The sequence below is a fragment of the Laccaria bicolor genome, genomic scaffold, assembly GCF_000143565.1.
Source record: "Laccaria bicolor S238N-H82 LACBIscaffold_40 genomic scaffold, whole genome shotgun sequence".
In the NCBI taxonomy this organism is placed as follows: Eukaryota; Fungi; Basidiomycota; class Agaricomycetes; order Agaricales; family Hydnangiaceae; genus Laccaria; species Laccaria bicolor.
In genome coordinates this window covers 200,024-226,792 of record NW_001889911.1, presented here as the reverse complement: position 1 = coordinate 226,792, position 26,769 = coordinate 200,024, and the positions used below count along the sequence as shown (strand labels likewise).

Below are 26,769 nucleotides of genomic sequence, written 5' to 3'. Positions count from 1 at the left end.
GATGGGACGTCTTTTATGTCATAGCCGGTGAGCCTCGGGCCTCGATCGTCCCCCGGTGAGTATAAGGATGTTGGATTGCCGTCTTACTATGGGCAATCAAAAGACGCACGAAGACGCACAACTGGTGATCCACACGCTCAGTCTGAGTTTGATACTCAAGATGGGGGCATGTTTTTCAGCAATTAAAACGGCGGCCTGCCTCAATCCTAAAGGACCTTTTGGGGGTGTGAGTCGAGTTGTTATGTCGGAGAAGGAACCATTTTGGATTGAAATGAGGCTGTGTGCATCCAGATAGGCCGTTTTGATAACATATTAGCGCATCCTTTCACAAGCAAGCGAAAGCCAACTGTAAATTAAAACCACTTGCGGCGGACCACGGGGAGTATCGATATCGCCACTCTCGCGGAGTCCAGGTGAAGCAGAAGCACAATGTAAACAGGTCCAGCTTTTGAGAACCCAACACTTCGCGATGTGTGTGCTCCAGTTACATAGCTTTGTTGGGACAAGGCTGCAGAACTTAGATTTTCTCGCCACAGCGAGCAAAATACATATTCTTAGCGACAAAGAAATGATGCGACGACGTCGAGGAGCATCAAGTGCAAAAAATGCGCTGATACTCCGGGCCCATCGAAAGAGGTCGTTCGACTTCAGGGGGTGCAAGGGGCACACTAACACCGATCGATGTAATATTGAGCCGTTCGGGCGGCCGAGGCTGGTCGATTGCATATAGGATTATAGTTGTAAGAGTGGACCACGATCCTCAGAATTTATACTGGGGTATAAAAGAACTCAAGCCCCAGACTATGCCTGTTACACGCCAAGATTTCATTTCGTTTGAAGACAGATCACCTGGACATCGTGGCGCAACGTTGTAACGGCAGGGAGGCCCTGAACCCAATACCAGATGATTTGAAAGTGCGCCAACCGACAAAAAGCCATTTCAATAGAGGAGTGCTTGAGGGGTGCCAAAGATTGCCGCGAGTTTTCAATTTTGACGACGAGGAGACTACAGGGCATGTGGTTACAAGCATGAAGGGAGTTGGTGGTGTACGACGCGATTGAGTGGTTACGTAATATGCAAGTCTGATGGACAACTCTTGGAGACAGCGAACAGCCTGAGAATTCGAACTCGCTGGGCCATCTTTTTTTCGGCTGCAGTCTTTCTACGACATCGTTCTTCTCTTGCAGCACTACAACAAGGAGTGACACAGACTGTGGTCACCATTCATCGACGCCTTCAACAATCTACGCATCTTACTAGATTGCCAACTCACGTTCCTTCTGTCGTACCCACCTGCATAATAACGCTTCACCAATTGCCCACGCAAATCACCGCTCGGCTTATATCGTAGCGCCAAGCACTTCGAAATACCACGTCCAAGATACCACCAACATTAATATATCCGTAAAAGCAATGCCACCTACGCCAAAAATTGGACCAGCGCTCTTTTTGGGCATTGAGTTGGCGACGGACCAGCTGCGAGCCTCGATTGTAGATGAGAGTCTTGAACTCGTAGGGGTGGAAAGCGTGGACTTTGACACGGAGTTGTCAGAATACCAGTGTGCATCTCGACTTTATTCTTGAAGCGCTGATCTCACGATATCCTTCTCTAGAACCCAGGGAGGCATATTCACGACGCCAGGAGATGCTTACACGACGCCAGTAGAGATGTGGATCAAAGGCCTTGGTGAGTTCTCCCTTCTTTTCTCACTACGAAGCGGAAGCAAATTTTCTGCTCGGACTCTATTGCCTTTGGCCAAATGACTAATGATCTATTCTCGATCACCGTGAAATCACGTGATACAGATACGCTCTTCGAAAAACTACACAGAAACTACGACTTGACGAGGATAAGAGGCATTGGAGGCTCTGCACAGGTTAGTCTTCGCTTTTATGTTATTTCCTGGTAGCCGATTTATTTATTTTACTCTGTATATTTTTAGCATGCTCTCGTCTGGTGGAAATCGTCCCCCGTCCCTTCATTATCGTCACTGGACCCACATATTCCACTTCATTCTCATTTTCCTGCTCACTCATTTTCACTGCCTAATACACCCACTTCACAAGACACATCTTCACATACCCATTCACTTGCCATTGAAGCACTACTGGGAGGGCCAGATCACATGGCAGCTCGTCTAGGAATCCCTGCGAGCGCATCCATGGTATCTGCCCAGCTGCTTCGGGTACGGGAAAGTTGGCCTCAAGAAGTTTGGGCAAGGACTGGTCGCTTACAGCTGGCAAGCGCATTCTTGGGGAGTCTTATAACAGGAAAGTGGACGAGCATGAGCGAGGCTGAAGCCTGCGCTACCGGTCTGTGGGTTCATGGCGGCAATCAAAATGCTGCTAGCCTCCTTGGCCACGCCCCTGGACAAGGTTTCTGGGATGAGGGTGTTTTAGACATTGTTGGTGGGAGTCGAGAGGAGGGCAGAAGAGTTAGAGGGTGGTTCGGGGATGTTGATGTCTCTGGCGGGGGAAGGCGACTTGGAAATGTCTCTAGATACCTTGTGGAACGTTACAGTTTCGATCCAGGTGGGTTCTGTGTTTTTCGTTGCTCTCTCAGTCTATTTACCTGATCTTTAGATACCATTGTGGCTCCATTCACGTCTGACTATTTGTCAACATACCTATCTTTGTGTCCCTCTGCAGGCGACGCTGTCCTCTCCTTTGGTCCGATGGATACCTTACTCACACCAGCACAGCATTATATCCCTACGCGCCTTTATAATCTATTCCCTCATCCCGCTCAAGATCCAGGAGAAAAACGGAAATACATTGCCGTACTCTGTAGCAGGTAATTTTTCCTTCGAAATGGTGTCATCTTACTTACAATTTCCAGGAATGCTGATGTCCCACGTGCCCTCGTACGTGATATGTATACAAAGAGCTGGAGCGCTTTCGATCGCCTTGTCGCCATCGTGCCACCAGGGGGATCTATTGGGTGCGCACATCGACATTCAATGCCGTCATCTAGTCACTTACTCAATTTACTGCGTTTGAAGGCTTGACGACAAGCTATTCAGTTTCTGGCACCTTCAAGGTGACAGCTACCCATACTCTCGGGTGAAAGGGATCTACCGTTTTGAAACTGGTATCAAAGTCAACGAGTTTCGTGATCTTCGCGCGAACCCGCGCTGTCTTCTTGAGAGCCAGCTACTCTCATTCAGGGTGAAATGGTCTCGCATGATCGCAACGGGTCTATTGGGGCCCAGGAAATCTGGTTTGAGCCAAACACCGCCATTGTCTGGTCGATCATCGGCTGCTCTTTCCAGCCTTGGGCTACCATTTGACCCATACGATTACGCCCCACTCCCGTCTAGGATCCTCGCGACTGGTGCGGCCGCCAATTTTCCTAGCGTGGCCAACCTTGTCGGGGACATATTCAATGCCCCCATCTTTGTGCCAAGCACACAAGTAGATTCTGCTCAAGTTGCCCCCCATCGAAATGCTCCTGCCCAAGGATATCCAGGACGAGCTTCTCTTGGTGGGGCTTATGTCGCGCGATGGGTATGGGGTCGGGAATGGGGTTCAGGGGGGTTGGCAGGATTTGAAGATGAAATCAAGCGTTTGTTGGGGAAGAGATGGGTAGCAAGCTCGCAGACGCCACTGAGGACTAACATCAATGGAAGTGGAAGCATGCTTGGGGTAGGGCTGAATTTGGGAGGTGGAAGTGGAGGGAACAGCGGGACGAGCACACCATATGGTCATCGATCGGGACTTGGAGCTACCGTGTTTGTGGAGGAGGATGAAGACGAGGAACTTGAGTTGGAGCGGAGTGGACGCCTGGGGCAGGTTGTAAACCCTGGCGTCATTGGTGGTGGCCTCTATGGCAGTGGTGCTTACAGTGACGTTGCTGGATCCTCCCGATTGAGGACGCAAACAGGCTCAACCGTTGACACAATCGTCAGCAGCACAAGCTCGGTACTGACTCCCTCCACCACGTTCACTACACCAGATCTAGGGCTTGGAAACCTTGGCGTCGTCACCCCTGCTCTGAGCGCAAACGGAAACTCTGGGACGCCAACCACGCCAACCCCTCTCACACCGGTGGTTGCGCTACCGACGGCAGACACTGAGGCCCAGGTTGGCTTGGCCAAAGTTGCGGAGCCTGACATCGACGCATTCATGACGTACGCTGCCATCGTCCCCGAATTCTACCGGCTGGAGAGTATGCTCATCAAAGGCATCGTTTGATAACCTCTTCCCTGCACTCATCGCTTTACTTTCCGTCCGTGTTACATGCTTTCTCGCGTTTTATTGTGAATCCGTCTTACACCACTCTCGATTGTTAGCTCTGCTCTTGCTTCTTTTTCTGCTGGTATATGCGTGCATATGACTCGAGAGTTGTTGCCTCAGTTTACGTTGGGCTATTTGGAGATGTAAAAGTATATACGCGCGACCTCGCATCCACATGTTTCCCATAAATTATTATATGATCGTACTAAAGGCTGCCTTCTCCGTCGACAACTTGTCGTTTTGAAGATTGAAGAGATAGTTTTATACGCAACATAACGAACTTCAAAAGGTCGTCCTGACGTCCTAACGTGGGAAGCATCTTGCATCATCATTCGCAAATGTTGGAGATGGACTTGGAGCTTCCCATTGGCCCCAAATTGGCCCCATCTGCTCACGCACGGTTGAGGAGGGGCCATAATTGGAAGATCAGCTGCTCGCCAAGGCCTTCGAATTCGGAACCGTGGCGTATAAAGGTGAGCCCACTCGAGATGATCAGATAAAGATACATCTTGGATACATCCTACACAACCATGGCTGACGTTCGCGACGGTAACATCTACAAAATCGTCAACGTGAAAGGGCACACCGTCATCGATTTAAACTCGCACGACAATAGGTCTGGTGCGTATGACTGCTAGAAGATCCTCTGTGGCTGAAGGAAATCTACTAGTTGCCGGATATAACTGGCACGGTGGGGACAACCAGAAGGTACGAAGTTATCTCGCCAAACCAACAGTCCACATCGATTGATCGCGATGATACGCAGTGGGTAGCATCGACCCAGAACGGGCTGTGGTACTTCAAGAGCGTCGCCACAGGGAGATACCTCGCCATTCAAGGCGAGGCGTCCGATAACGCATCTGTTGTCGGATCCACGAACCCTTTTGGCTGGAACATCTGGCCTGATGAGGATAACGTCAACGTTCTCAGGTATGTTGTCGCTTTTAAGTAGATGCTGATTCGATGGATACCACGCGTTAACATGCTTGGTTTATGTAGGATTTGCGTCCCGAACACCAGGCATAACGTCGACTTGTCTGATCATGGAAACCCGAACCCAGGAACTCCCATCACTATCTGGGGTCGGTGGAAGGGTACCAACCAAACTTGGACTTTCGAGCAAGGTCAGTATTAATCTCTGTTATACGCCGTGCGCGTGAATGCTGACCAGGTTTCTCGCACTACAGCTAACTAGGTGATTATTTGGCAGAATTTGAAATGGAAATTCGACATGTAAAAATAAATCCGAGTCGTTGTGATATACATGCGAGGTTCAATCGTGTCTTCAACGTGTCTCTTGAGAAAATGAAACCACTCTCAGGTGAGACCGCCGCCTCTCCAAGCCGCAGTGTCAATGTTCTTTCGCAAGTGTCCGTTGATTATTATTTTTTGAGCTCTATAGATTTTCCTAAGTCCCTGTTTCTGCAGCCGAAAGCCTCGAGGTCCAGGAAACACCCAATGGACATGTCAAGTCACTGTAAGTAATTGGGGCCGAGGGTCGGTTTGGTTATCAGCAAAGAACCGCTTTGTCCGACGTCTATGACTCTGAGAGAACTTTGAGAGACGCGAGAACACTGAGTGTGTCATGGTGTCTGTTTGTTTGCTCAAAGGAAGGCTTGAAGTTGAGGCGCCTCAGCAGAGAAAAATATGTACCCTACCATCACGGAAGGTTGCCACCAACCTACCATGAGTTGGTTGCCGTATCTTCCTAGCTTCTCCAAGGTTGTAAACTGGTTCTAAGGGCCTGCGGTATCTGCCTTGGTAAACAGGACGCGCACCGTTCTCCTAGCCTCTAGTCGCCCAATCAGCACTGTATAGAGTCCGACTACACCGTGAAAAAAAAAGGCCATGGTGCTGGACCGCTGGCATGTCTGGCACCCAGCAAGGTGACTTCATTCTGATCGTGGAAAAGACGTTGACAACATGATTAGTCACTCCTCCCTCAGCGCTTCAGCAATCGATGCCAGTTGGATGCCAGATTGTATCATTCTCTGATCCAACGAATTCACCAATGGAACAAATCTGAGATATTGTTCCAGGTATCTACAAGTGGTGCACAATCCTTGGTAAGTGTGATGACCAGTGACATGCCGTGACATAGCGTCACAGGGCCAATTTCTTGAGACATGGACTTTGTACCTTCCACAACACCAATCCAATATATTTTTTGCAGTGGTTTTGAGGGAATGATGTGATTGAATCCACTGAGAGAGTTTTCCATGTAGAAAATGTATTTATTGCTCCAAAAATGCGAAATCAGCTTGTTTTCCCTGCCAAATTTGGCACTCTGGAGAGATTGGACTATAACTTTCCAACCACAACACGTATGAACATGGTTTGTAGGAGGATATTACTTAGAATTTGAATTCCAATCGATCTACGGATCCAGAATTTTTATTTGTGGCCCCTATGTCGAGATCACCCCTAAGAATGAGCACTTTAACATAGTTATGGGGTAGTAATTAAAATTATGGACCCGTAGGATTGAAGCCACATACTAATCGGTTATTTAGTCTCTGCAAATCTAAGCCAAAATCCTATCCATTGTAATGCTGATAGCTCGAGTAGGCAACATTGGGCTAATAGGTGCTGTATAGCCACCAAAATCAGACACATTGTAGATTTTTATACAATTGAATAGAGACTATCTATACAATTCTGGCGCATTTTTTTTCTTGTAAATCGGTGGAGATTTGACTGAGCTACACCATTTACAAGTTTGGGCCATCTATAAGTAGTGGCCAAAACAGGCACCTTCCCAATTTGGCAGACTGGTGATGCTTCTCCGACAAGCTCAAAGTTGTAAATGATGTAGCTCAGTCAAATCTCCACCGATTTACAAGAAAAAAATGCGCCAGAATTGTATAGATAGTCTCTATTCAATTGTATAAAAATCTACAATGTGTCTGATTTTGGTGGCTATACAGCACCTATTAGCCCAATGTTGCCTACTCGAGCTATCAGCATTACAATGGATAGGATTTTGGCTTAGATTTGCAGAGACTAAATAACCGATTAGTATGTGGCTTCAATCCTACGGGTCCATAATTTTAATTACTACCCCATAACTATGTTAAAGTGCTCATTCTTAGGGGTGATCTCGACATAGGGGCCACAAATAAAAATTCTGGATCCGTAGATCGATTGGAATTCAAATTCTAAGTAATATCCTCCTACAAACCATGTTCATACGTGTTGTGGTTGGAAAGTTATAGTCCAATCTCTCCAGAGTGCCAAATTTGGCAGGGAAAACAAGCTGATTTCGCATTTTTGGAGCAATAAATACATTTTCTACATGGAAAACTCTCTCAGTGGATTCAATCACATCATTCCCTCAAACCCACTGCAAAAAATATATTGGATTGGTGTTGTGGAAGGTACAAAGTCCATGTCTCAAGAAATTGGCCCTGTGACACTATGTCACGGCATGTCACTGGTCATCACACTTACCAAGGATTGCAACACCACTACAAGATCAAACAGGCCTTTAGTCCCAATCATGTTGTAGATCTCCATGCAGGGAATAATAAGACTACTAATCATTGGTAGGCTATTAAACAACACGCATTGTCCTTCCTACTACTTAGTATTACACCTACCTTGACGCGATCTTTAGCGCACCCCGCACATGGAAATAAAAATCAACAGGCATGGAAATCCCCCTTACACTACTCCGGCGTATACTGACTGGCGTTCTGAACAGTGGGAAATCTCTCCAATGGGAGCTGGCTACTCAATTAGGAGTGTGCACAATGGAAATTATGTTACGATTGAATCAGGGTTGGCAGACGGGACCGTTGTCGCCAATCCTTATCCAGTCAGCTGGGTCTTCAATGCAAGTGACCCTGAGGAAAATGTATGGAAGTGAGCATTTTCTTACATGGACAATGGCCTCTGCTGACTCTGATCTTGACATTAGGATTGGGTGGCTGAACAACACATTATACTTGAATATGGATAAGAGAGGAAGTCGTCACGTATGTACTGTTTGCTGCCTATCATAAGTACTACCTTCATAATATCAGTTCAGATTCTGTTGCAAAGTGACGACTCATCCTCAGGAAGCCCTGGCGTCTTTGGCGCCTCGTAAAACTGGGTCCCATTGGCAGCGATGGCCAGGACCAATCTAGTGTTGGAAACCTGACACCGAAAGAGTTAATAATCGATCCACCAGTGTCTATGACAACAGCTGACACAAGGTTGGGTGGAAATGGCGAGTTGGTCATTATGACGATGACCACAACAGTGGTCAGAAGGGTCGCGGTATGATTGTTAGTGGACAGTTGCTAGTGAAAAAGTGGATTCATGGAATCAATCAAATCACCAATGCTCTGTTGGTCATACCCTACTGGACTGGTTGATGAACTGCACCAGGAAGAAATGTTCACCCATTATTTGTTTTCACCTGGGAAGTTCTAGGTGAAGTTACAATTCTAATTCTTTTTGATTTGCAAGTTCCAAAATTCACTGACCAAAATGATATGGCTATCGCCCCCACAAAGTAAATTGGGTGAAGGATAGTTGAAGTGACTTGGCGAGAAATGACTCTCTGGGATCGTGCAGAGGATTTTGCTATACATCCCCATCCGATTCACTCTCCAAGCAGTATCGTTCTTTAGCAAGTGTCCGTTGATTTTTTTTGGGCCCAATGGATGTTGCCAAAGTCCATGTTTCTGCCCCATCGGCGGCGAATCTCGACGCAGTCAAAGGCTTACGCAGCCTAGGAAACACCCAATGGATTTGCCTATCACCGTACTTAATTGGGGCGGAGGATCGGTTTGGTTATCACCAAAGAACCGCTTTCTTGTCCGCACTCGCAGCTATGAGAAAATTACTGAGTTTTTTTGCTCAAAGGAAGATGGGAATTAGCTGGCGCACCCTTCAGAAAAAAATATGTACCTACCATGGAAGGTGCTCTGTCTGCCACCAACCTAGGCTGCAGTATTTTCCTAGCTTCTCCATGGTTATAGACTGATCTGGTTCTTCCGCTAGAGCAGGACGTGCACTTCTTAGCGTAAACTCTAGTTGCCCAATCAGTACTGGGTAGAGAATAAAAATAAGACGCTTCGCTCACCCCGACTTCGAGAGCACTTTATCAACTATGTATACGTAACTGAGTTATTCCTACCCCTGTTTTTGCCGAGATCACGTTTGGGGACCGCGGTTTCCGCTATCGCGCTGCAAGAGCTCTTTCCCCATTGGCCGCTGTGCAAGCTGGATCCATCATCGGAGCCAAAATGACAGTACAGTCGCGGACAGCCAAAGTCAACTAATTTTGTGATCGTGATGTGAGGACCCTGCACAACCTTCAATAGTACTTTTTATTGCAGAAATGTGAAGATTAGGACTCAACGCTTCGATTTCCACGAGCCGATTTTTCAAAATTGATGAAATGAGAAATTTTACCCCCAAAATATTGGCCAGCCCTCAAATGGACCCCTAAAATCATGAAAATAGCGCAATCGACTCCTTTTTTAGTTCTGCATTTGATCCTGGACTTTGGGAAATTTTGATGAACCATTGTTGCAGAAAAAAATGATTTTAAACTACAGTCATCCACCTGCTAATGATACGCCGAAACTAGTCTGCATTCAATCGCGCCCATCAAACCGTAGTAAAAAATTGATGCCCTTTATTCCCACGTTTGAGTCATGTGAGAGCGCTAATCAACGAGACACGACGTGTCGGGTTTGGATAGTGAAAGGCATCCGCAGCCATGCTCAGCGATGAACACCCTCAATATACACCCAGTACTCCTCTCACTCATTTGCAATGCCTCCTCGCCCATTTTACCCTTTGTGAACTACTCACGATGCAAATTCCGGTACACCCATCATCAAAGATACTGTATTTCAAACCTACCCAGCCTATCTCGCCACCCCCGGTTCTCAGAACCTCCAAACATCGTTTAAACACAGTTACCAAAGAAAAAGTAATGAAATTTCGGGCCAGAGTGTATCGAAGATGGGAAAGGCCGAAGTTTGGGCCTGTCAACAACAGAGTTTGGGCCTGTCGACAACAAAGTTTGCCTCTATTGTCAGACTCGACCACGTCAAACCCTCTACCTGATGTGGGTACCTGGGAGGACGAGGTCAGCGACCCAGATGCCGCAAACTTGATGCTTTTTCGCTTTTCTGCAAGAGACACTTGAGTGGACCAATGATTTGGCAGCATATCCTCCTTCCAGAAGTACTGTTGAATTTTATGTAAGGGTTCTTTGAGGGTTTTGAGACATAGAACGCGTCTGCTCTCCTCAATATCGCGTTGAAAGCATCACTAATTAGTGAATATGACGTGGTCGTGGGAACAACACGTGATCAATTTATTTTACTACGGTTTGATGGGCGTGACTAAAAGCAGACTCCATATGAGGGAGATCGACTGTCATCACCATCATCATAGGAGTTGCCTACAGGAGACTACGCCGAAACTGAGAAATTGCGTCCAACAATTTGAAGTACAACATTCAGCCATAAAAACTACATAAATATCTGAGATAAATTACATTCTATAACCCTACCAAATTTCAGAATGTTTGAACCACAGGTCAGGAAGAAAAGTCAAAATTATGGGTGTATCATTGGGTGGTGTGACTGTATTGCAGCAATTTCCAAAAACAGTCTGTTTTGAAAACTTCACAGCAGCACCAATACTGCTTCAATTGTTCCCAAATTTTGTACTACGGTAGATGTGAGCTTGTAGTGCACGTTGCAATTTATTTCACAAAGATTGATGTAGTATTGAGTGAGATATTAGTTGGTCAAAAGTGCATCAAATGATGGTGGCATATCATTGGTGGGTGGATGACTGTACCTAAAATGGCAATTCAGGGTCTTCCCACCCCCATGGACCCTCAATGAACCCTGTCCTTTTGACCCCCCTCCTCTTCCCACCTTTAGTAGATTGTATATTACTGATTTCCAATCAGAACTAGAGTTTGACATTGTTCCAATGTCAACAAAACCCTTGCTTGGATTTTATGGGTTGGATTTATTTTGTAGTTAAATCGCATTAAAATTCTGAATTTAGGCACAAAAAAAATGAGTGCAGATGATCAGCATCGCTCTGTGTTGCTCTAGGGGAATCCACACAGCCATCAAGTCCAGGATCAGATTTCTTCTTACTAAGCTAACATTTCGTCGGGTGAGGACGTGCAGAGCTTCATGGGATATGATGTACTTATACCACTGCCTCCAACTGTGGCCGAGGCTCAAGACGACAGCGACTCAATATTAAAGGCTTGGACGGAGAACGATGGTGACTGAAAAAGATCGGGTGCTAAATGCGGATCGAGATCAACTGAGCGTAGCTAATTTTAAGTGGGCTAGGTTATGCCTTGTAACCTGCACATAGATATAGATGAATTACGCATTTAATTTGCTCTGTGTCTAGGGGTATATCTGCAAGTTTTCACGTCTATACTATTTAGCGATCTTTTACTCCACCGTAATCCTCCCATCCCTTTTGAAGGTCACCGTGTGCGCGACGAAACCGTTGGCGAAGATTACTATGGTGATATCGAGTCCAATCTCAGTAAGGGATTCAAATGAAGAACTTACTGCTAACGGGCGTCATCTGTTGACGTAGGAGTTCGCGGCTCGGGTCGAAGAAATAATCAGTGCGTCCATTTTCGAAGATGTGCACGGCCCAGCATTGCAAAAAAAGGTTTTGGCCGCCTTGCACGAAGGCGAAAACTGTCGAGTGGCGACCAACGTTCCTCGAATTATGAAGTCCATTGCTAAAAGGTGATAAGTATGGATTCCGAAACGACGGCTATGAACTCACTAGATTACAATGGCCCATTCATGGTCGCCGAAAACATCATCGACCTCCTTCTTGACTTTACCGATGTTGCATAGGACGTGTTCGATTTCATCGTTGCGACGAGGAGATTTGGTCAATACGTTGTTCCTCAAAAACAGTTTTGTCCTCATTTTGGGGCGTTGTGGTGAACGATGAGTTTATAGAGTGCGAGAGAGTTTATATAATGCGAGAGAGTTTATAACAGCTGAACTGTCCGTGACTATGAGTCAAGCTATCCAGGCGATTGGGTAACTTGATGTCAATTACGGATGATGTTCTGTAGGTTGAACTTGGAGAAATTTTCGTCCGTCCAGACCAAGCCTTAGCACTCACATATTTAAGGGATGCAAAGCGTGAATCGTCTTCTGATTTGGCTCCATGTACGATGATTTTGTCAGACACAAAGATAAGTAGCATTTGTCTTGGGTTCACAGATACGCATGATAACAGGTGCAGAACCCTAAAAACGTGAACAAGAAGGCCAGTTCAATGTGTTGCATGTAAGGTAATGGTCAATACTAACCTTTTTTCGGCGTTACGAGTATGGAGTGCGACGATGTTTAGATCAAGGCGGAAATCTACATATTCTGTAGGGTACTGCTGCTCAAGGGTGAGAGGTACAGCGGGGCAGAGAAATGTTTTTTTTTTGGAAGATGTACGTGGCTTAAAGGATCCGTGGTTATTTTATACAAGTCGACAGATTGGCTAAATTACTTTATCCCAGCGCATCAGAACCATCGCACTACATGCAGGTGAGTTGTAGCTCGAAGTTGGTATTCAAAAGTAGGAGTTTGATAGGTGTTGGAAATAGGATCGTATTCAGTGACGAACAACTGTTTGCCGTAAGCAAGAAACCGGCGTTGTGTGTACAAGCTGGGTTTTGAAATGCCTAGCGCAACCTTGATCAAAGGTGAGTTAGGTTTTACCAGTAGAGCACTTGAAATACTTGGCGATCCGACGAATTATTGCATGAAAGAGAACTACTCATTCTATTAAACAGTTAGCTTTGAATATGATTAATTGCTGGAAAGCGTACGTTTGTAGTTATGCCAAAATTTTCAACGCGGATATCAGAAACTGGAGCTCAAAATTTAGTTGTCTTTTATGTTACGGTAAATATACTGAGACTATGTTGTTACAAAGATTACAATAAATGTCATACGTCATATCAATACACGCCATTACGCAGTTCCTGGTACTAGCCACATATTGAATTGAGCATGACCTCGTGAATGCGATGCGTAAATCCGAGGCAAGTGCAGAAGAGCAATAGAGACATACTGAAAAGGAAACGTGGAAGGCATGGCAAAAAAATAATACATATGGAGGAAGGCCTAAGTTTCCTTAGGCACGAATAATCGCGGTGTTTAAGAATTCGTCAAGAGGTGAGAGATATGCATAAAAGGATAAACCAAAGCCGTTGCTGACGAAATGGAGATGTAACAATCATGATCTTGGAAACCGCCGTGTAAAATTCAAGGATATGATGTCTCTCCTGAGATATGGTTAGATGCAATTCGTCAAGATCACAAGATTAAAGATGTTATACCTTATTTGGAGGATTTCTTGGTTGGCCTTTCATCGTCAATAGCTTCATCCGCTTTTCGTTTCCCTAAAGCTTTTAAGGAAGGAATGATAAGTGTTTGGCGGGCCCGTATGTTCTGAGTCTCTGAGGTACCTGAAGGTGGTATAGGGTTGGTGGTCGGTGACAATGTATCATGGTTCTCAAGGGGGGGCGCACTTGACGTCATCGAGGATGCGGCCACTGCAGCTGAAGGTGGCACAGTGGGGAAAGTAGTTGGTGAAAGTGGGGCCGTTTGATCGAGGGCTGGAGTTGGAGAAATGGTAATACCGGAAGATGGAATGTGACCGTCTGCGACCGCAACCGGAATGTTGGAAGCTTCGAGTTCAGGTCCCTGAACGTTATGAAAAGATTGGGAGGCATCGTCTGCTGTCAGATTGACTGAGGAGCCAGCGGTTTGCATGACTGGAAGCGGATCGCGAATGGTAGGTCTTGACCACGAGAACGCGCGAACTGCGGCTGCTTGTTCTTCCCGAGAGGGAACATTTGAAGGTCGGATGCGGATCGGTCCACTTCCTTTACGGTAAGGACTGATCTTCTTGGGAGGTGCGCGTTCTAAGATGATGATCTGTTCGATTGTTCCAGTGTATGTATGGCTGTCTTGCGTAGCATTCTTGATACGATAATGGCGGAGGGTGAAGGTTACTTCGACAAGAGTTCCTTTGAGAACGGATGGCAATTCCTCAGGCAAAATTTGAGATTCTTTTTCGTTGTAAGCCATGAGTGGCGCAACAGTGTGCGTGTCTTCCAAGTCGGCTAGAGCGTCATGATACTCTGGCGGCGCAGGCCAATGTGATAGTTTAATTTCATCTATGAAAAATGTCAATGGCGGGGACAATAATATCAAACACATTTACCTGATACTCCGGGATCCTGTGATTTGCGGTTAGATCATTGAGTTGATAATTGTAATTGAACCATACCTTTTCTTGGAGAACACGAGCGCTCAGTCGCAGCGACCTGAGATTGCCAATTTTCTCAATAAAGTGTCGATGATCTTTAGTCCCTTGTATGAGATTCTCAGCGTTCTCTAAGGCTTTGACAGCGGTGGCCCAGTCGGGTCTGAAATCAGGATTTGTTGGTTCGTCCAAACCGAAAGTGTATTTGGCATCCTTGAGCTTGTTGAATTCGGGGTTGTAGTTTCCAATGGGCCCCATCTTGAATCGTGTTTCGGAGACCGTGCCCACTACGATGCAGAACATTTCGTCTCCACTTTTGGCATCGACCAAGATTTGACCAGATTTTGAGTTGGCCCATCCTACTCTGGAATTCCAGTTTGGACTCGCGCAGTATTGAGCTGTATGGATTAAACGGTTGCGTACGGCAGGGTCACTGAATGCCATTGTCTGTGGGCTTCTCAATAAGAAAACAAAAAGGTCATGCGTGGCGGTACTTACAATAATTTCTTGATAGGAAACGAAGTGTTAGGTGGGAAGCTGCGATGCCAGAAACTTGAGAATCACTATTTATTTCGCAGTCGGAGATTGAAAAAGGGTAGAACAATACGCCATACGTGGAATACATAATAGTCCTAATCCAATTCATTCCACGTTGGAAGATGACTATCCAAAGTGATTTGAGGTGTTTGTTGGACGTTTGAATGTATAGTTAGTCCCATAATCAGGTTTGCCGCCACACCTGTTATCTTTATCATGTTAAGTAAAGCGGAAAAAGAGAAGTCGCGATTTGGAGGCATACAACATGATTTGACACAATTTCTAGGGTTACGGTTATGAGTGGTCTTGAATCAAGCTAGTAACATAACATACGACTATCTCGAGACAAGAAGTTCTTGTGTTTTCGCGCAATACGAATGGCAATCCACTTGGACATGATTAGCGCTCGAGAACAGGTGAATTTGTATATATAACAATCCGGTAACTAGATTTTCCTAACTGGGAGGGTAGTGCTTATTACGGGATTTGAGAAAGCGTACCATCGGTTATCAACCTGCTTGAGAAATTTATTAATGCATAGATGAAGGACCGGCATACGTACCGAACGATGCGTTTGTTGATGTAAGAGACATCCTTCATTTGAACACCTGCCACGGCGCTTCGTTTGCCGTGACATACTACCAAGACGTTACCGTGCCATTTGTCGATTGTATTACCAGAAATGCGTTTGATTGCCCTATTGAAGTGCCTGGCATATGTTGGCGGAGGTGGCTAGAAGAGGTTGGATCAGGGATGTACAAAAAAGTGACAAAAAAAAATTACTTACACGTTTGGAATAGTAGATGGTGAGAGGAGGACGAAGACGGTATGGCCTACCGCCCTTGGAGGGGCCTACATGTAAACGATTTTCGTCCAAGTCGATGCATTGAGTGAAGAAGGAACCACTGCGAATCCAGATGTCCGTGTCCAAGTCGTCCAAGCTCTTGGCGCTCGTTTTTCCTAGGTAAAGGGGAACGCGCACCAATTGTGGCGTGTTAAAGTCTGTTTCGTACAGCAATCCCCAGTACGTGCGAGCGTGGAACTGCACAAAGCTTAGTTTACTTCTACATAGACAGATTGAAGCTTACTATGGCGGCGCGATTCTTTATCACATTGTTTCTGGTCACATAAAAACCAGAGGACATGATGGTGTGAAGGTAGGTTCACATTCCGGCGTGTCCTGATATATATATTGTCACATGAGGAAAGGGAAAGAATAATAACAAACTGTGCCATCTCTGCTTACTTTGGTTACAATGTCAATACCCGAGCAGTTGCCAGCAGACATAGTCTCTTGTATCATCGAGCAGGCTACTAGCGATGAACCATCCCTTTCGAAACTTGTTCGGCTCAGTCACATAAACTCTGTTTTTGCGGAAAGCTGTCGCTCTGTCGTTAGCACTCGTGTCAGGAGCGTAATCCGCGCTTTCATGGACGACGGAGTCATGGATTCGTTATTCGAGATATTGGAGAGTGTTCATGGGCTTATAGGGGGATCAGTAGCTTTGGCCGTCATAGAACCTGGCTTTTTCATTGATTATCCCCCTGAAGATATCGACATCATGACACCATCCGGTACAATGACTGAGTGGGTTGCATGGTGCGACAGTCATGGTTTCGTGGACAGAGAGACTGGAGAGGTCAATCCAGACAGAGAAGATTCGACGAAAAGCATTCTGTGGGTCAGGATGCACAATGTAAGTATCGAGTCATTTCACAATATCGACGTTATTTACCCATGATTAGGGAACGGAGCTCAAAATCCACCAAAGTCAAAGCTCATCTGCATTGTTGACATTGTTGTCCTCCAATTTGACGTCGCAAATGAACGCAATTTCTCCTTTTCGAATCTATTGTTTTTACCCATGGATGACCGTCAACGGAATATCAATCTCATGCCAAGGATCACCTACAACATATGACATCGACCAACTGGAACGTCGGTCGATTGAATACTACTGGTCGACATGTTTGTGGAACGGGCCATGTGGCCGAGGCTGCCCCATGATATGGCATCTATCATACGGTTTGGAAGGAGTTGGAACGTATGAATGGTCAAGGAGGGCTCACCTTTCATATGATGTTTTCGCAGAAACACATCTGCGATGGGGCATAGGCGATGACTGTCACAATGTTCACTGTCCGTACAGAGTACAAGAGATTGACTAGAGGTCGATGCAATGTATGATAATCCGTAAATGTACAGATTAGTCAAAGTCTACTTCTTTGCAGGATGAACTACAACAAGATTTTGAGTCTCTATCATCAAATCGTCTTTCTTGCGGATGGGTTGTATGCTAATGTCTCTCAGTTTGCATTCGAGTGCACTATATGTCAAAACTCTGAAAACCTTTCCCATACGGTCACCTCTGATGGCCGTTACCAACACATGTTTTGTGTCGGGAGCGACGGGCGCCAGGTACTGCATTGGAATGTGTTGCCGTTCTCGTAAAAAACTGACCACGGCTGTGTTGCCTTTAGACTCCAAGAATTCCAAATTCTTGTTCTTGTAAGCCATATACTCCGTAGGCACATCAATATCCGCAATTTTCAAACAGATGCGCAATCCTTTGAAGCGATCATCGGCGAGCCAATAGCAAGCAGCGTCTATATCGGACTCAAAAATTTATTGATCGATGAATTGCAGAATATATTTACCGTTGGTATTCGGCATTTCTGACAACGGATCCCAAGATGGGCTTGCGGGTATTTCCTCTGTATTTGGCATTGGCGTCTTCGGCACATCCATGGCTGATATTACTACCGTTCTGTTCACGCTTTGCTTGTTGTCCTCATCATCTGATTTGATTTGTTGTAGGGGTCTGTTCTCGAATCTATTTCAAAATTGAATATATGTTGGAAGAGAAAGATAGAGTGTGCATACGCCAAGGAGAGATCGCTCAATTTGAGTCGCTCCTTTCGCATAGTTGCGCTCAATTCAACGATAACACTATCATCTGCGCAAGTAGACGTTATGCGACCCAAGTAGCCTTTGAAGTTTCCATTTACGACCATGACCTCTCGACCCTGGTAGCTCCGGTATGGATCAAATTTCATATTGATAAGCTCCAAGGAACGTAGGCTTTCTCTATTCAGCCCACTGTTAACCTGAACCCATGACGTTGTTGGTTCCATATTTGAAATATTAGATGGGACGCCGAACATTGGTGGTGTAGGCTGAAACTCTGTCTGCCAGCTTAGGACTTCGACCTGAGGGAGGAATTTAAAAGGTTAGAACGACATCAATAGCTGAGTTGAGTTGTGTACCTCAATCCTGGTATCCGGGTCATAGAGTGATAGAACATGATCACAGCATGTCATGACAAAACCTTTTAGGCCTTTGTGAATACCTTCCACAACCTCCACATTGTCTCCTGACTTGAAGTTCCGTTGGATGTCTCGTAAGGGCAATGAATAGAGTAAATCTTGGTCGGGTAAGTACACCTCTGCCTCGTCTTCTGTTATTGTGCAAATTTCTCCCGATAATCCAACGCAGTCACCAGCAATAATCAGAATCCTGTCGCCTGGACGAAGGGTGCGTGAAGCGATTTGTGTCGCCGTAGCAATAACGACGTGAGTTGGTATTTCTTTGCATTCTTTGAAGGCGTTCAATTCAGCTGTGGTAGGGAAACCAGGCTTTGGTGAATAAACGGCCGTATCGACGTCGCACATCAATAAGTAACCACAACCTGTGTAGGTCTCCCCTTGGAAATACCAGCGGCCATTACGATTTTCTATTTTGCCAGGGCCAAGTTTTCTTTGAACGTCTTGAGCATTGAGAAGCTGCTGTTGTGGCCGGATTCCCTGCTTTCGTTTCCGGCCTTGATCGTAGTTAAGGCGAGGCACGACTATCGCATCAATATGCAGCGACCTAGAATCGACGCGGCGAATGTAAGCGATGTCCCCTCGATATCGACCCTTTCGAATTCTAATCCAGGAATCAGGGGATGGTGTAAATCGGATTTCGCTTGATAGACACAGGTGAGCTTCTTCATGAGGCAAAACCCTCACGTCGCTTTTTTTGAGAACGTCGAATTGCCGAGCCATGGCATTGGCTGCTTTGAAAGAGGCAGCTTCGACGAAAATTCGTCCAGGATGGCAATTGCGAGCGATGGCTGATCTCACGGGAGGAGACACTGTGCTCCAATTCACAAATGCTTGAAGGATTCGGAAAACGGTGGTTTCTTCTTTGCCAATCTGCAGCGGCTGATTAGTTCATAGATAAACAGATATGTTATAAGCCAATCCTACTGGACAAGTTATTTCGTAAAGACGATAGTCATCAGTCCTTGGGCCTTGATAAACAGGAAGGTTGTGACTTTCGTCGTCAACTGATCGAATGTGAGCGCGTTGCATGAAACTCTGCCATCCAGCATCGATATCGCCTCCTTGTGAATCGATTTCACGCAATAAGTTCCCATGTGCTCCAGTTTTGTCGTTGTCCGGCTCCTCATCGTCAATAAGATCATCTATAGGGGATATAAGTATCGTCAAATGAGGTGCGCATTCACTCACGGAGTAGTTCTTCGTCGGGATCATTATCGTCTTCTTCCACGTCGACAACAGCTTCTAAATCTACGAAGGTTGATGCCAACTGCGTCCTATAAGTGAGTTATTCTTCATGATGTAGGTAATGCAATTGGACTCACTTCTACTCGTCTTTTTTTGGGGGAACGAGTCTCCGACATTATCGATGTGAATAACTTGTGTACTTTAGGCGCTCAGTTTTGGCAAAGAGGAAACCGTTGTTTAGGAGAGGCATATCCGTTGATGTCGATGATTGAACGTCGTTCGGTGCGTCAAATCATTACTTCTAAATTATAAATACACTACTACATAATTATAGAGTCTACCCAGAAACATATGTGGAACGAGGAAGTAAGGAGGGAGAAACGGGAACGCGACAATGCCAGCAGGTATATATAGCGCTCGCTATTTAGGGCCAGCTGAAAGGCGTCATTCCGGCTGGCCCTAAACTTCAAGCACTATATAAGGCCACCTCTCACTTCAACGGCGGGCTTTTCCTTCTACTTCGCCTCAGCGCGCACCAACGACATGAGTTCTGTAGTAATAGATAAAACATGAAATGTATAATATCACCAAATTCATAAAAGAACGATGGAACTCCTTACAAAAAGTAACTAAAATATCTGGAAATGAACCAAACGAAGCAGTAAGTGTTTAAGGCATCTGACCGGCATTTGTTCATTGACAGTTCATCGTTTTGCAGGGCATGTTGCGCGGTTCAATCGATATATGTGCATTGAATAGCACTAAGGTGTTTACTCTACATATCATTCGTGTTTTGATGATTCATGGATATAGCAACGCAGTAGCAGCGTCTAATCGACGCAGTCGAATGTCCTCCAAACGGAGATGTTCCGAAGGATGAGTTGTGAACAGTGCATCGTCAAAATCTCGGAGAAGTCTTATAGAAGAGCGGCCTCGTCCGCGTGATAAAGCAACATACGCATTGAAATTCGACAGTGAACCCCCAGGTGGTGCAGCTATGTCGACGAACAGGATAAAAATTGTTTGCCCTTGCGATTTGAAGTCAGTAAACGCATAAGCAGGGGTGGTGGCTAGCTGTCGTCTGTGGACTCGGAAAGTACGACCCTTTGCGTCAGTAATAGTGAACCCCCTTTCCGATGGACATATAGGTAAAAGGCCTTTTCTCAAACCGTCGAATTGATAGGTGACATCCACATCAGGTTTGAACAAAACCAAAGATGGAGGGTATGATAAACGGATTGCGCCGTCCTCATCTGGCTCAATGCAGTTTTCTCGAGGGTCTAGTATGATTTCCTCAATCGTGCCTCTAGTGCCGTTTGCCAAGTCTTTGTCGGTTGACAGGTTCAGGGTGACCATGACTCGCATTCCCACTGCTATCTTAACTTCATCTGCTAAATTTCCACAAGGTTTTGTCTGCATGCCTGCGACCAGGACACGTCTTTCGATTGGCAACGGCGTACGTGCTATACCTTCTGTATCTTCAGCTGGACAGATGTACAATCGATTACCGGTACGAGCACAATGACGAGCAATAGCAGCTTTGTTCCACATTTCTCGAACCGCGTGTCGAGAAGTGACCAGTACGGCGTTATCCCATTTTTTGGAGGAAAACTCTTCATTATCGTTGTCGTCTTCAGTGATTATGAGTTTACGCACTTCTTTCAGGTCTTCTTCAGTACACTCCCCTTCCCTCAAGCGGTCTAACACGCCTTTCCACACTATGTCAGCGACTCGTTTCTGTTCTTTCAAAATCACAACTGTTTCGAACTGCTCGTACAGCAGTTTTCCAGTGGCTTGACGAAGTGGTTGTGAACCTGAGGCCACTGATGGATGGTACAAAGCACCAGATGGATTTGATACTGGAGGGAATTGATGAAAGTCACCAAACATAATGACGTTCAATCCCCCAAACGGCTTTGTCGCGTCACCTTCGCCATTTGCACCTCGAATGTACTCCACGACTTCGGCCAAGCAAGCTAAGACTACTTTGGTAAGCATCGAACATTCGTCAATGATCAAAGTTTTGACTCCAGGCATATTTCTTTTGCGTTTAGCAGCAGTGAGTGGTAGTGCATTCGATAGCCAATCGCTTGAACTAGGAGCGCGGATGCCAAGCGCGGCCCAAGAGTGTAACGTTTGCCCTCCTATGAGGCTGGCTGCGACACCCGACGTTGCCGTTTTAGCCAAAGCACTAGTGGCACCGTGTTCTGCAAATGTGTCGGAAATTGTTTTAATCACTAAAGATTTTCCCGTGCCTCCTTGACCTTGGACGATCATCAGCAATTGTGGAGGCTTACGACCTGCAAGATGGCAAAGAAGATTGTCTTCAACAATGTTATGCACTCTTCTTTGTTCTGCATTCAAGATTTCAAGTTCGGGCCGTTTTGAAGGTGAAATTTTCGGAGTGTCTTCCCTTAGAACTGCTTCTGAAACACTTTGACCAGGTCGAGTTGGAAGATGGTTTGGTACCGATTGATGGAACACGCATTCGTCTTGAGTGCGGACAATGGCCGTCAATTCCTGATCCCATTGAAGAAACTGCGTGAGATCATCCATTGTTGCCGTTTGTGCACCTTGACGATATACGGTTTCAACAGGCGAAGTTGGAAAAATTCCACTGGCGCCGGCGATCGCTAGGGCATCTATACCGAAGTTCTCAAGATGAGATGATACACGAGAAGCTTTGGCGTGTTCGACATCCCACTCCGTCAGTTCTGTCTCCTCGTCAGTTTCTACCGCTTGTTCTTGTAGTTGTACATCAACTTCACGCTGTGTGAGAAACCCTTCCTGCGTCGAATGATCTATCTGGTTTTTCGCCCCGTCCGAACATTCATGAAAATATTGAATGTTAGTGAGGATATTTTTAGTCCGTGGGGATGCACTGAGCATAAAATGTGAGAAGCTGTCCGCCCAAGTAATATGTGTTCCAAGCAAATCGGCTGATATCGAGCGCCAGGGTTTTAACAGGAGCAACACACTTGCCAGGTAGAAGTCTCGTTCGTCCATTTTGTCGCTCCTTGGGAACCAACGACCAATAAATTCGGGCATTGTTTCATGACCTTGAGCTCGCATAACCCTACATCTCGTCCCTTTACCCGAACCGTCTTTGTACGGAAACCTGTCGTGCGCAGTCCTTCCTCTTCGTACACCATCACCATTATCCTTTATTGATTTGAGTGGTTCGCCATCATAGGTGTCCAGACAGAAGTCAAGAAAGTTGTAAGATTCTAGGCCGTCACCACGAAAAGCGTAGTCTTTGAGCTGATCACGTATTGTAAAGTTGCCATCGATTATTTCGACTCTCACAGTATCGTCCTATGTTGGATTAGTCATTTTGATAATGACAAAAAAAATGACAACGTACGAGAACTTCTTCTCCTGCTTCTGTCCCAGGGCCTTGGGATGCATCTAATTGCATTGCGTTGTCAGGAAATGTTGCTGACCAATGGCTATTAAAACGTGAAAAAAACGTAGAGCGCACGGAAGATATGATGACTAACGTTTTCCTTTTCAAACCCGGAAACGTCTTTTTTAGTGCAGCTGCGGCGCTATCCCAAAAAATTGGAACGAAGTGGTGTGAGATATAACGATCTCCCCATCCCATGATATAGCTGATTACTTCAGGTGCACTAAACTCTTGATCGCGGCTAATGGAATTAACGCAACGGGTCAGCAACCTTTTATTTCTGTTGATGCTGTCGTGATCCTTTTTTTCCTGTAGGTTGTGAAAAGCAAGACGATTGGCTAGCACTGCAGAACTATTTTTTGAACGCGATTGTTTTTTTGAGGTGTACGTTGAAAGGTACCACGTAATATTCTTGGTCACAGGTGCATTTGTTATTAACTTGATGTCATGGTTGGCCCTTAACGCACGTAGTATCCACTTGTTCCAATTGTTCAGTTTTCCGCAGTATCGCTTTGGCCCCCAAGCGCCAGAAGGCTCGACCCATTCCATGCTGGAAAGAGGAAAGGGCGCTCGCCTTTTACAGATTTGGCGGTTCTTTACCATTTTGAGGCAAGTATCTGGGGTGCAGGAATGAAACTGAACAGCTCTAGCGATAGCTTTGTCCTTTGATTTGCACTTCTGAGCGTAATGATCATCTGCTGGATCTAAAGGCCGTGAAAAAGCGACACTTTTTTCCTTCGGCAAAGCCTTTATTTCAGCTTCATCAAGCTCGTCGATGTCTGCACTAATGCAGGTGCGTATAAATTCACAGACCCTGTCTCTGAATGCTTGACTTGTTAACAGTACCCTCATATCTTCCGCCGTAGGGCCCCCAACAAGCCACATTATAATATGAAGGTGAAGACTTCCCCGACCTTGAGCTTCGACAGAGCCAATGTACGCCTTCAGTTCCCCAACTATTCCAGGTCTTCGTTGTATCTTCTTGGCTCCTTTCCCAGCTGTTAATCCAAAAAGTTCCTCTAGAATGACCTGGATGACTAGATGAAAAAAGCGTGCTGATGCATAGGGATCTTTTGCAATCGTCGAATTACGCTCCTTTGAAGACGGGCCAACCAATGAATTAAACTTGTCCAAATCTATCCCGACGCCTGCCATAACTTGCGCTATGGGGTCTTGAGTATCGCTCGGATTGATAGTTATCCAAAGGTTGGGTGGGTTAAGTACCACCGTTGCACTCCATATCTTGGTTCTAATGCTTTTGTGAGACTCATCGGTGCCTTGGACGTTTGCTCGTACAGCAGTTATCTGCGAGCGAAGGGCTTGTACAGAAGGATTTGAGAAAGGTACACGACGAGCTTCTTCAGCACTCGCTTTCAGAAGATCGGCAGGCTTCAACATACGGATGGCAACTTCATTGTTCCGATACGCAGATCTTTGCATTTGCAACGCTGCGGAACGGCAGACCATTCTTTTCTGCATGACACCAAATACCTGGAAGACGAATTGAAGATCGTAGCGAAATCGTTTATCGTGATATTGGAGTGCCCAGTGTGAGTGAACTTCATAGGGTACAGTTTCCTTACGCCAAACTTCAAATCCGCCAGCACCGTATGGGAAAAGGACGGGAAATGATCCCAGGAGATGGTTAGGATTGCTTGGTCCGCCATCTGATCTCAAACCCGTTACTTCATCTTTACGTGCGTATTCATTGATAAAGGCACTAGATCTGTGTATCAGGAAAGAAGGGTTTTGATCTTCTTCAGATGCATTCGCAAAAGCATGAGACACAACGTCGCTATCTGTGACACCAGACCCAGAAATGTCGATCATGCCTGTGGCTTGCATCGGTATCACAGAGGCCGGAATATCTTCTTTTTATTTATTTATGATCAACACCTCAGTGGTCAAAGACTGTTCAGAAAACTTACCAGCTACGTCCAAATCTGTATCGTTGTCAAATGTAACAACGCCTGATGCAATGCCAAAAGCGTAATCTAAGTAGGCATGAGTTTCATCTATAATAATAACGAGAAGATATTCACAAACCTTCAGGGATATCAAGCTCCTCCTCAGGACGATCTTCATCATCTATTGGTACGTAACCATCCTGTTCTCGAGCTAATGCACCAACATCTGACGAATGCTTCACAGTTGACATAATCTCTCGTGGAACGCCAGTCTCTGGTAACTGGGAAAGTCGTTCTTCTGATATGACCATGTCGCGATAAAGGGGATTATTGGCCTTTAACCATTCCAAGGCCTGTCTAACACGATTCCGTCGGACGTACAACATTTCAGGCATCAAGGACGAAGGCACGTCTTTGGGCCCTACAAAGGTCACCCCGATAATTGATGATAATATAGAAGCAGGTGGAGGCATACATGGTCCTTGAACCATATCTTGAATTTCATCGCTGTCAAGGCGGTAGGTGGACACATTTCCTTTCAATCCACTGGCCATTTCTGACTTCCAATAACAGGCACGTTTGTCTTTGGGATACAGTTTCACAATGTAGGCCACTGGGTAATATTTTGCAATCAGGAGACGCTCAGGAAGGCTGAGAACTTTCAACACCCATGGGATATCACCGATCCACATGTTATTTGCAAGAGACAGAGGAGGTAGGGAGTTTTTCGACAACTTGTGATTGCACTGATCGCAGATAGTAGCAAATCCTGCAGCGTTAATACCTGCACGTTCAAGGAGCATTCCGTCTGTCAAATGGTGATGCAGATGGGGACGAGAAGGACGCAAATGATGGCGGAAGGGAATTTCATTGGGGACATATGTGACAACTTCATCGGCGCCAACCTCTCTAGCACATGACGCGCAAACGGCTGTGTTTAACGCTTCGTTACCAGTGCGCAACAAGAAATTTGAAATGCCTTCGTTCATTTGTTGTTCGGAGGGAAGATGGAGAAATCGGTTATCAAACTCTGGAGTCCAATCAACACCTGAGTTTTCTTGTGCAAGATCGGTAACTGAAGACCCAATTTGCATTTCTTGTTCTTGAAAACTGACCTCTCTTTGATTAGGTAGTTCGGTGTTTGTCCTTCTGCGTTTTGAGGGTCCAGCAACAGCAAAATCTGAATGTCTTTTACTGGGTAAAACACTGGATAACGACTTCCGCACATGTACCTGGTCTTCAATAGACAAAGAAGCGATAGCCTCCATGATTTGGGACCTATAACGAGGAGTTGCATGCAGAAGGCCATAACTTGCAAGGAGGATTTGAGAAGAATTATAGTTCTGAAGCTCCTTTGTGACCGAACTGACTGTCCATGATGCAGGAACTGCCTCGTCAATGTAGGTGGAGCCAGATAGACCCAGACGACGTGTTCTCAGATTGTTTAGAAGGTAAGTTTGATTTGTTGCCGATAAAGCAGTGGCAGCATTGATAAGAGTAGATCTCGTTTGGCGATCACGAGAAGGCAATGTTGGCAGTGGCCATGCCGTGATGATTTCTGAACGAGTATAGGGGGTAAGACATGAAGTTGCAGTGGACGTGTCCCACAAAGACAACTGAGATGTATCGGATTGCATAGTGATAAAATGAGATGTGAATGGGTAGAGTTTTTTTTTAGTGTTAACTTCTCAAGATCCGGTGATACTGTGTTATAAAATAGCGCATCACGCTGGTCTGGAAGAAAGCGTGCCTGTGAACCCGTTTAAGCGGGGCACCCATATCCGGTTGACTTGGACTTGGTGTTGCGCACTATCTTGCCCTAAGCTTGAAAAATGGATAGACTGACGATCAGGTTTATAATGATCATTGAGGTGGGATGAGGTGCG

The 26,769-nt window shown here is 45.7% G+C and overlaps 6 protein-coding genes across 6 annotated transcripts; 4 read left to right on the top strand and 2 right to left on the bottom strand.

Annotated features, from left to right (window-relative positions):
• Nucleotides 1-1,414: 1,414 nt before the first annotated feature.
• Nucleotides 1,415-4,195, top strand: LACBIDRAFT_309466 (uncharacterized protein; the record flags this gene model as incomplete). The annotated part of the gene is made up of 7 exons (XM_001886853.1): nucleotides 1,415-1,560; nucleotides 1,615-1,688; nucleotides 1,808-1,878; nucleotides 1,945-2,533; nucleotides 2,585-2,795; nucleotides 2,841-2,942; nucleotides 3,004-4,195. The coding sequence occupies 7 exons, from the start codon at nucleotides 1,415-1,417 to the stop codon at nucleotides 4,193-4,195; spliced, it is 2,385 nt and encodes a 794-aa protein (XP_001886888.1).
• A 563-nt stretch (nucleotides 4,196-4,758) lies between these two features.
• On the top strand, nucleotides 4,759-5,506 carry LACBIDRAFT_309465 (carbohydrate-binding module family 13 protein). The gene is made up of 5 exons (XM_001886852.1): nucleotides 4,759-4,858; nucleotides 4,908-4,945; nucleotides 5,004-5,167; nucleotides 5,237-5,361; nucleotides 5,409-5,506. The coding sequence occupies exons 1-5, from the start codon at nucleotides 4,768-4,770 to the stop codon at nucleotides 5,426-5,428; spliced, it is 438 nt and encodes a 145-aa protein (XP_001886887.1). The 5' UTR covers nucleotides 4,759-4,767; the 3' UTR covers nucleotides 5,429-5,506.
• Nucleotides 5,507-7,654: 2,148 nt separating this feature from the next.
• On the top strand, nucleotides 7,655-8,327 carry LACBIDRAFT_332328 (uncharacterized protein; the record flags this gene model as incomplete). The annotated part of the gene is made up of 4 exons (XM_001886851.1): nucleotides 7,655-7,782; nucleotides 7,886-8,101; nucleotides 8,157-8,214; nucleotides 8,268-8,327. 4 exons carry the CDS (start codon nucleotides 7,655-7,657, stop codon nucleotides 8,325-8,327), a joined length of 462 nt encoding a protein of 153 aa, XP_001886886.1.
• Nucleotides 8,328-9,953: 1,626 nt separating this feature from the next.
• On the top strand, nucleotides 9,954-10,608 carry LACBIDRAFT_309463 (uncharacterized protein; the record flags this gene model as incomplete). Its single annotated transcript, XM_001886850.1, has 2 exons — nucleotides 9,954-10,260; nucleotides 10,598-10,608. The coding sequence occupies 2 exons, from the start codon at nucleotides 9,954-9,956 to the stop codon at nucleotides 10,606-10,608; spliced, it is 318 nt and encodes a 105-aa protein (XP_001886885.1).
• A 1,065-nt stretch (nucleotides 10,609-11,673) lies between these two features.
• Nucleotides 11,674-12,171, bottom strand: LACBIDRAFT_309462 (uncharacterized protein; the record flags this gene model as incomplete). Its single annotated transcript, XM_001886784.1, has 3 exons — nucleotides 11,674-11,744; nucleotides 11,797-11,975; nucleotides 12,023-12,171. The coding sequence occupies 3 exons, from the start codon at nucleotides 12,169-12,171 to the stop codon at nucleotides 11,674-11,676; spliced, it is 399 nt and encodes a 132-aa protein (XP_001886819.1).
• Nucleotides 12,172-13,590: 1,419 nt separating this feature from the next.
• On the bottom strand, nucleotides 13,591-16,203 carry LACBIDRAFT_332326 (uncharacterized protein; the record flags this gene model as incomplete). The annotated part of the gene is made up of 7 exons (XM_001886783.1): nucleotides 13,591-14,432; nucleotides 14,480-14,495; nucleotides 14,546-14,919; nucleotides 15,020-15,084; nucleotides 15,621-15,790; nucleotides 15,846-16,100; nucleotides 16,147-16,203. 7 exons carry the CDS (start codon nucleotides 16,201-16,203, stop codon nucleotides 13,591-13,593), a joined length of 1,779 nt encoding a protein of 592 aa, XP_001886818.1.
• Between the last annotated feature and the right edge of the window lie 10,566 nt (nucleotides 16,204-26,769).

What these genes read in the sequence shown, in the direction of transcription:
- LACBIDRAFT_309465 (XM_001886852.1), top strand. Translation starts at nt 4,768, where the DNA reads ATGGCTGACGTTCGCGACGGTAACATCTACAAAATCGTCAACGTGAAA. An exon ending in ACGGTGGGGACAACCAGAAG is followed by an intron (nt 4,946 to 5,003) that starts GTACGAAGTTAT and finishes GATGATACGCAG; the next exon opens with TGGGTAGCATCGACCCAGAA. An exon ending in GATAACGTCAACGTTCTCAG is followed by an intron (nt 5,168 to 5,236) that starts GTATGTTGTCGC and finishes TGGTTTATGTAG; the next exon opens with GATTTGCGTCCCGAACACCA.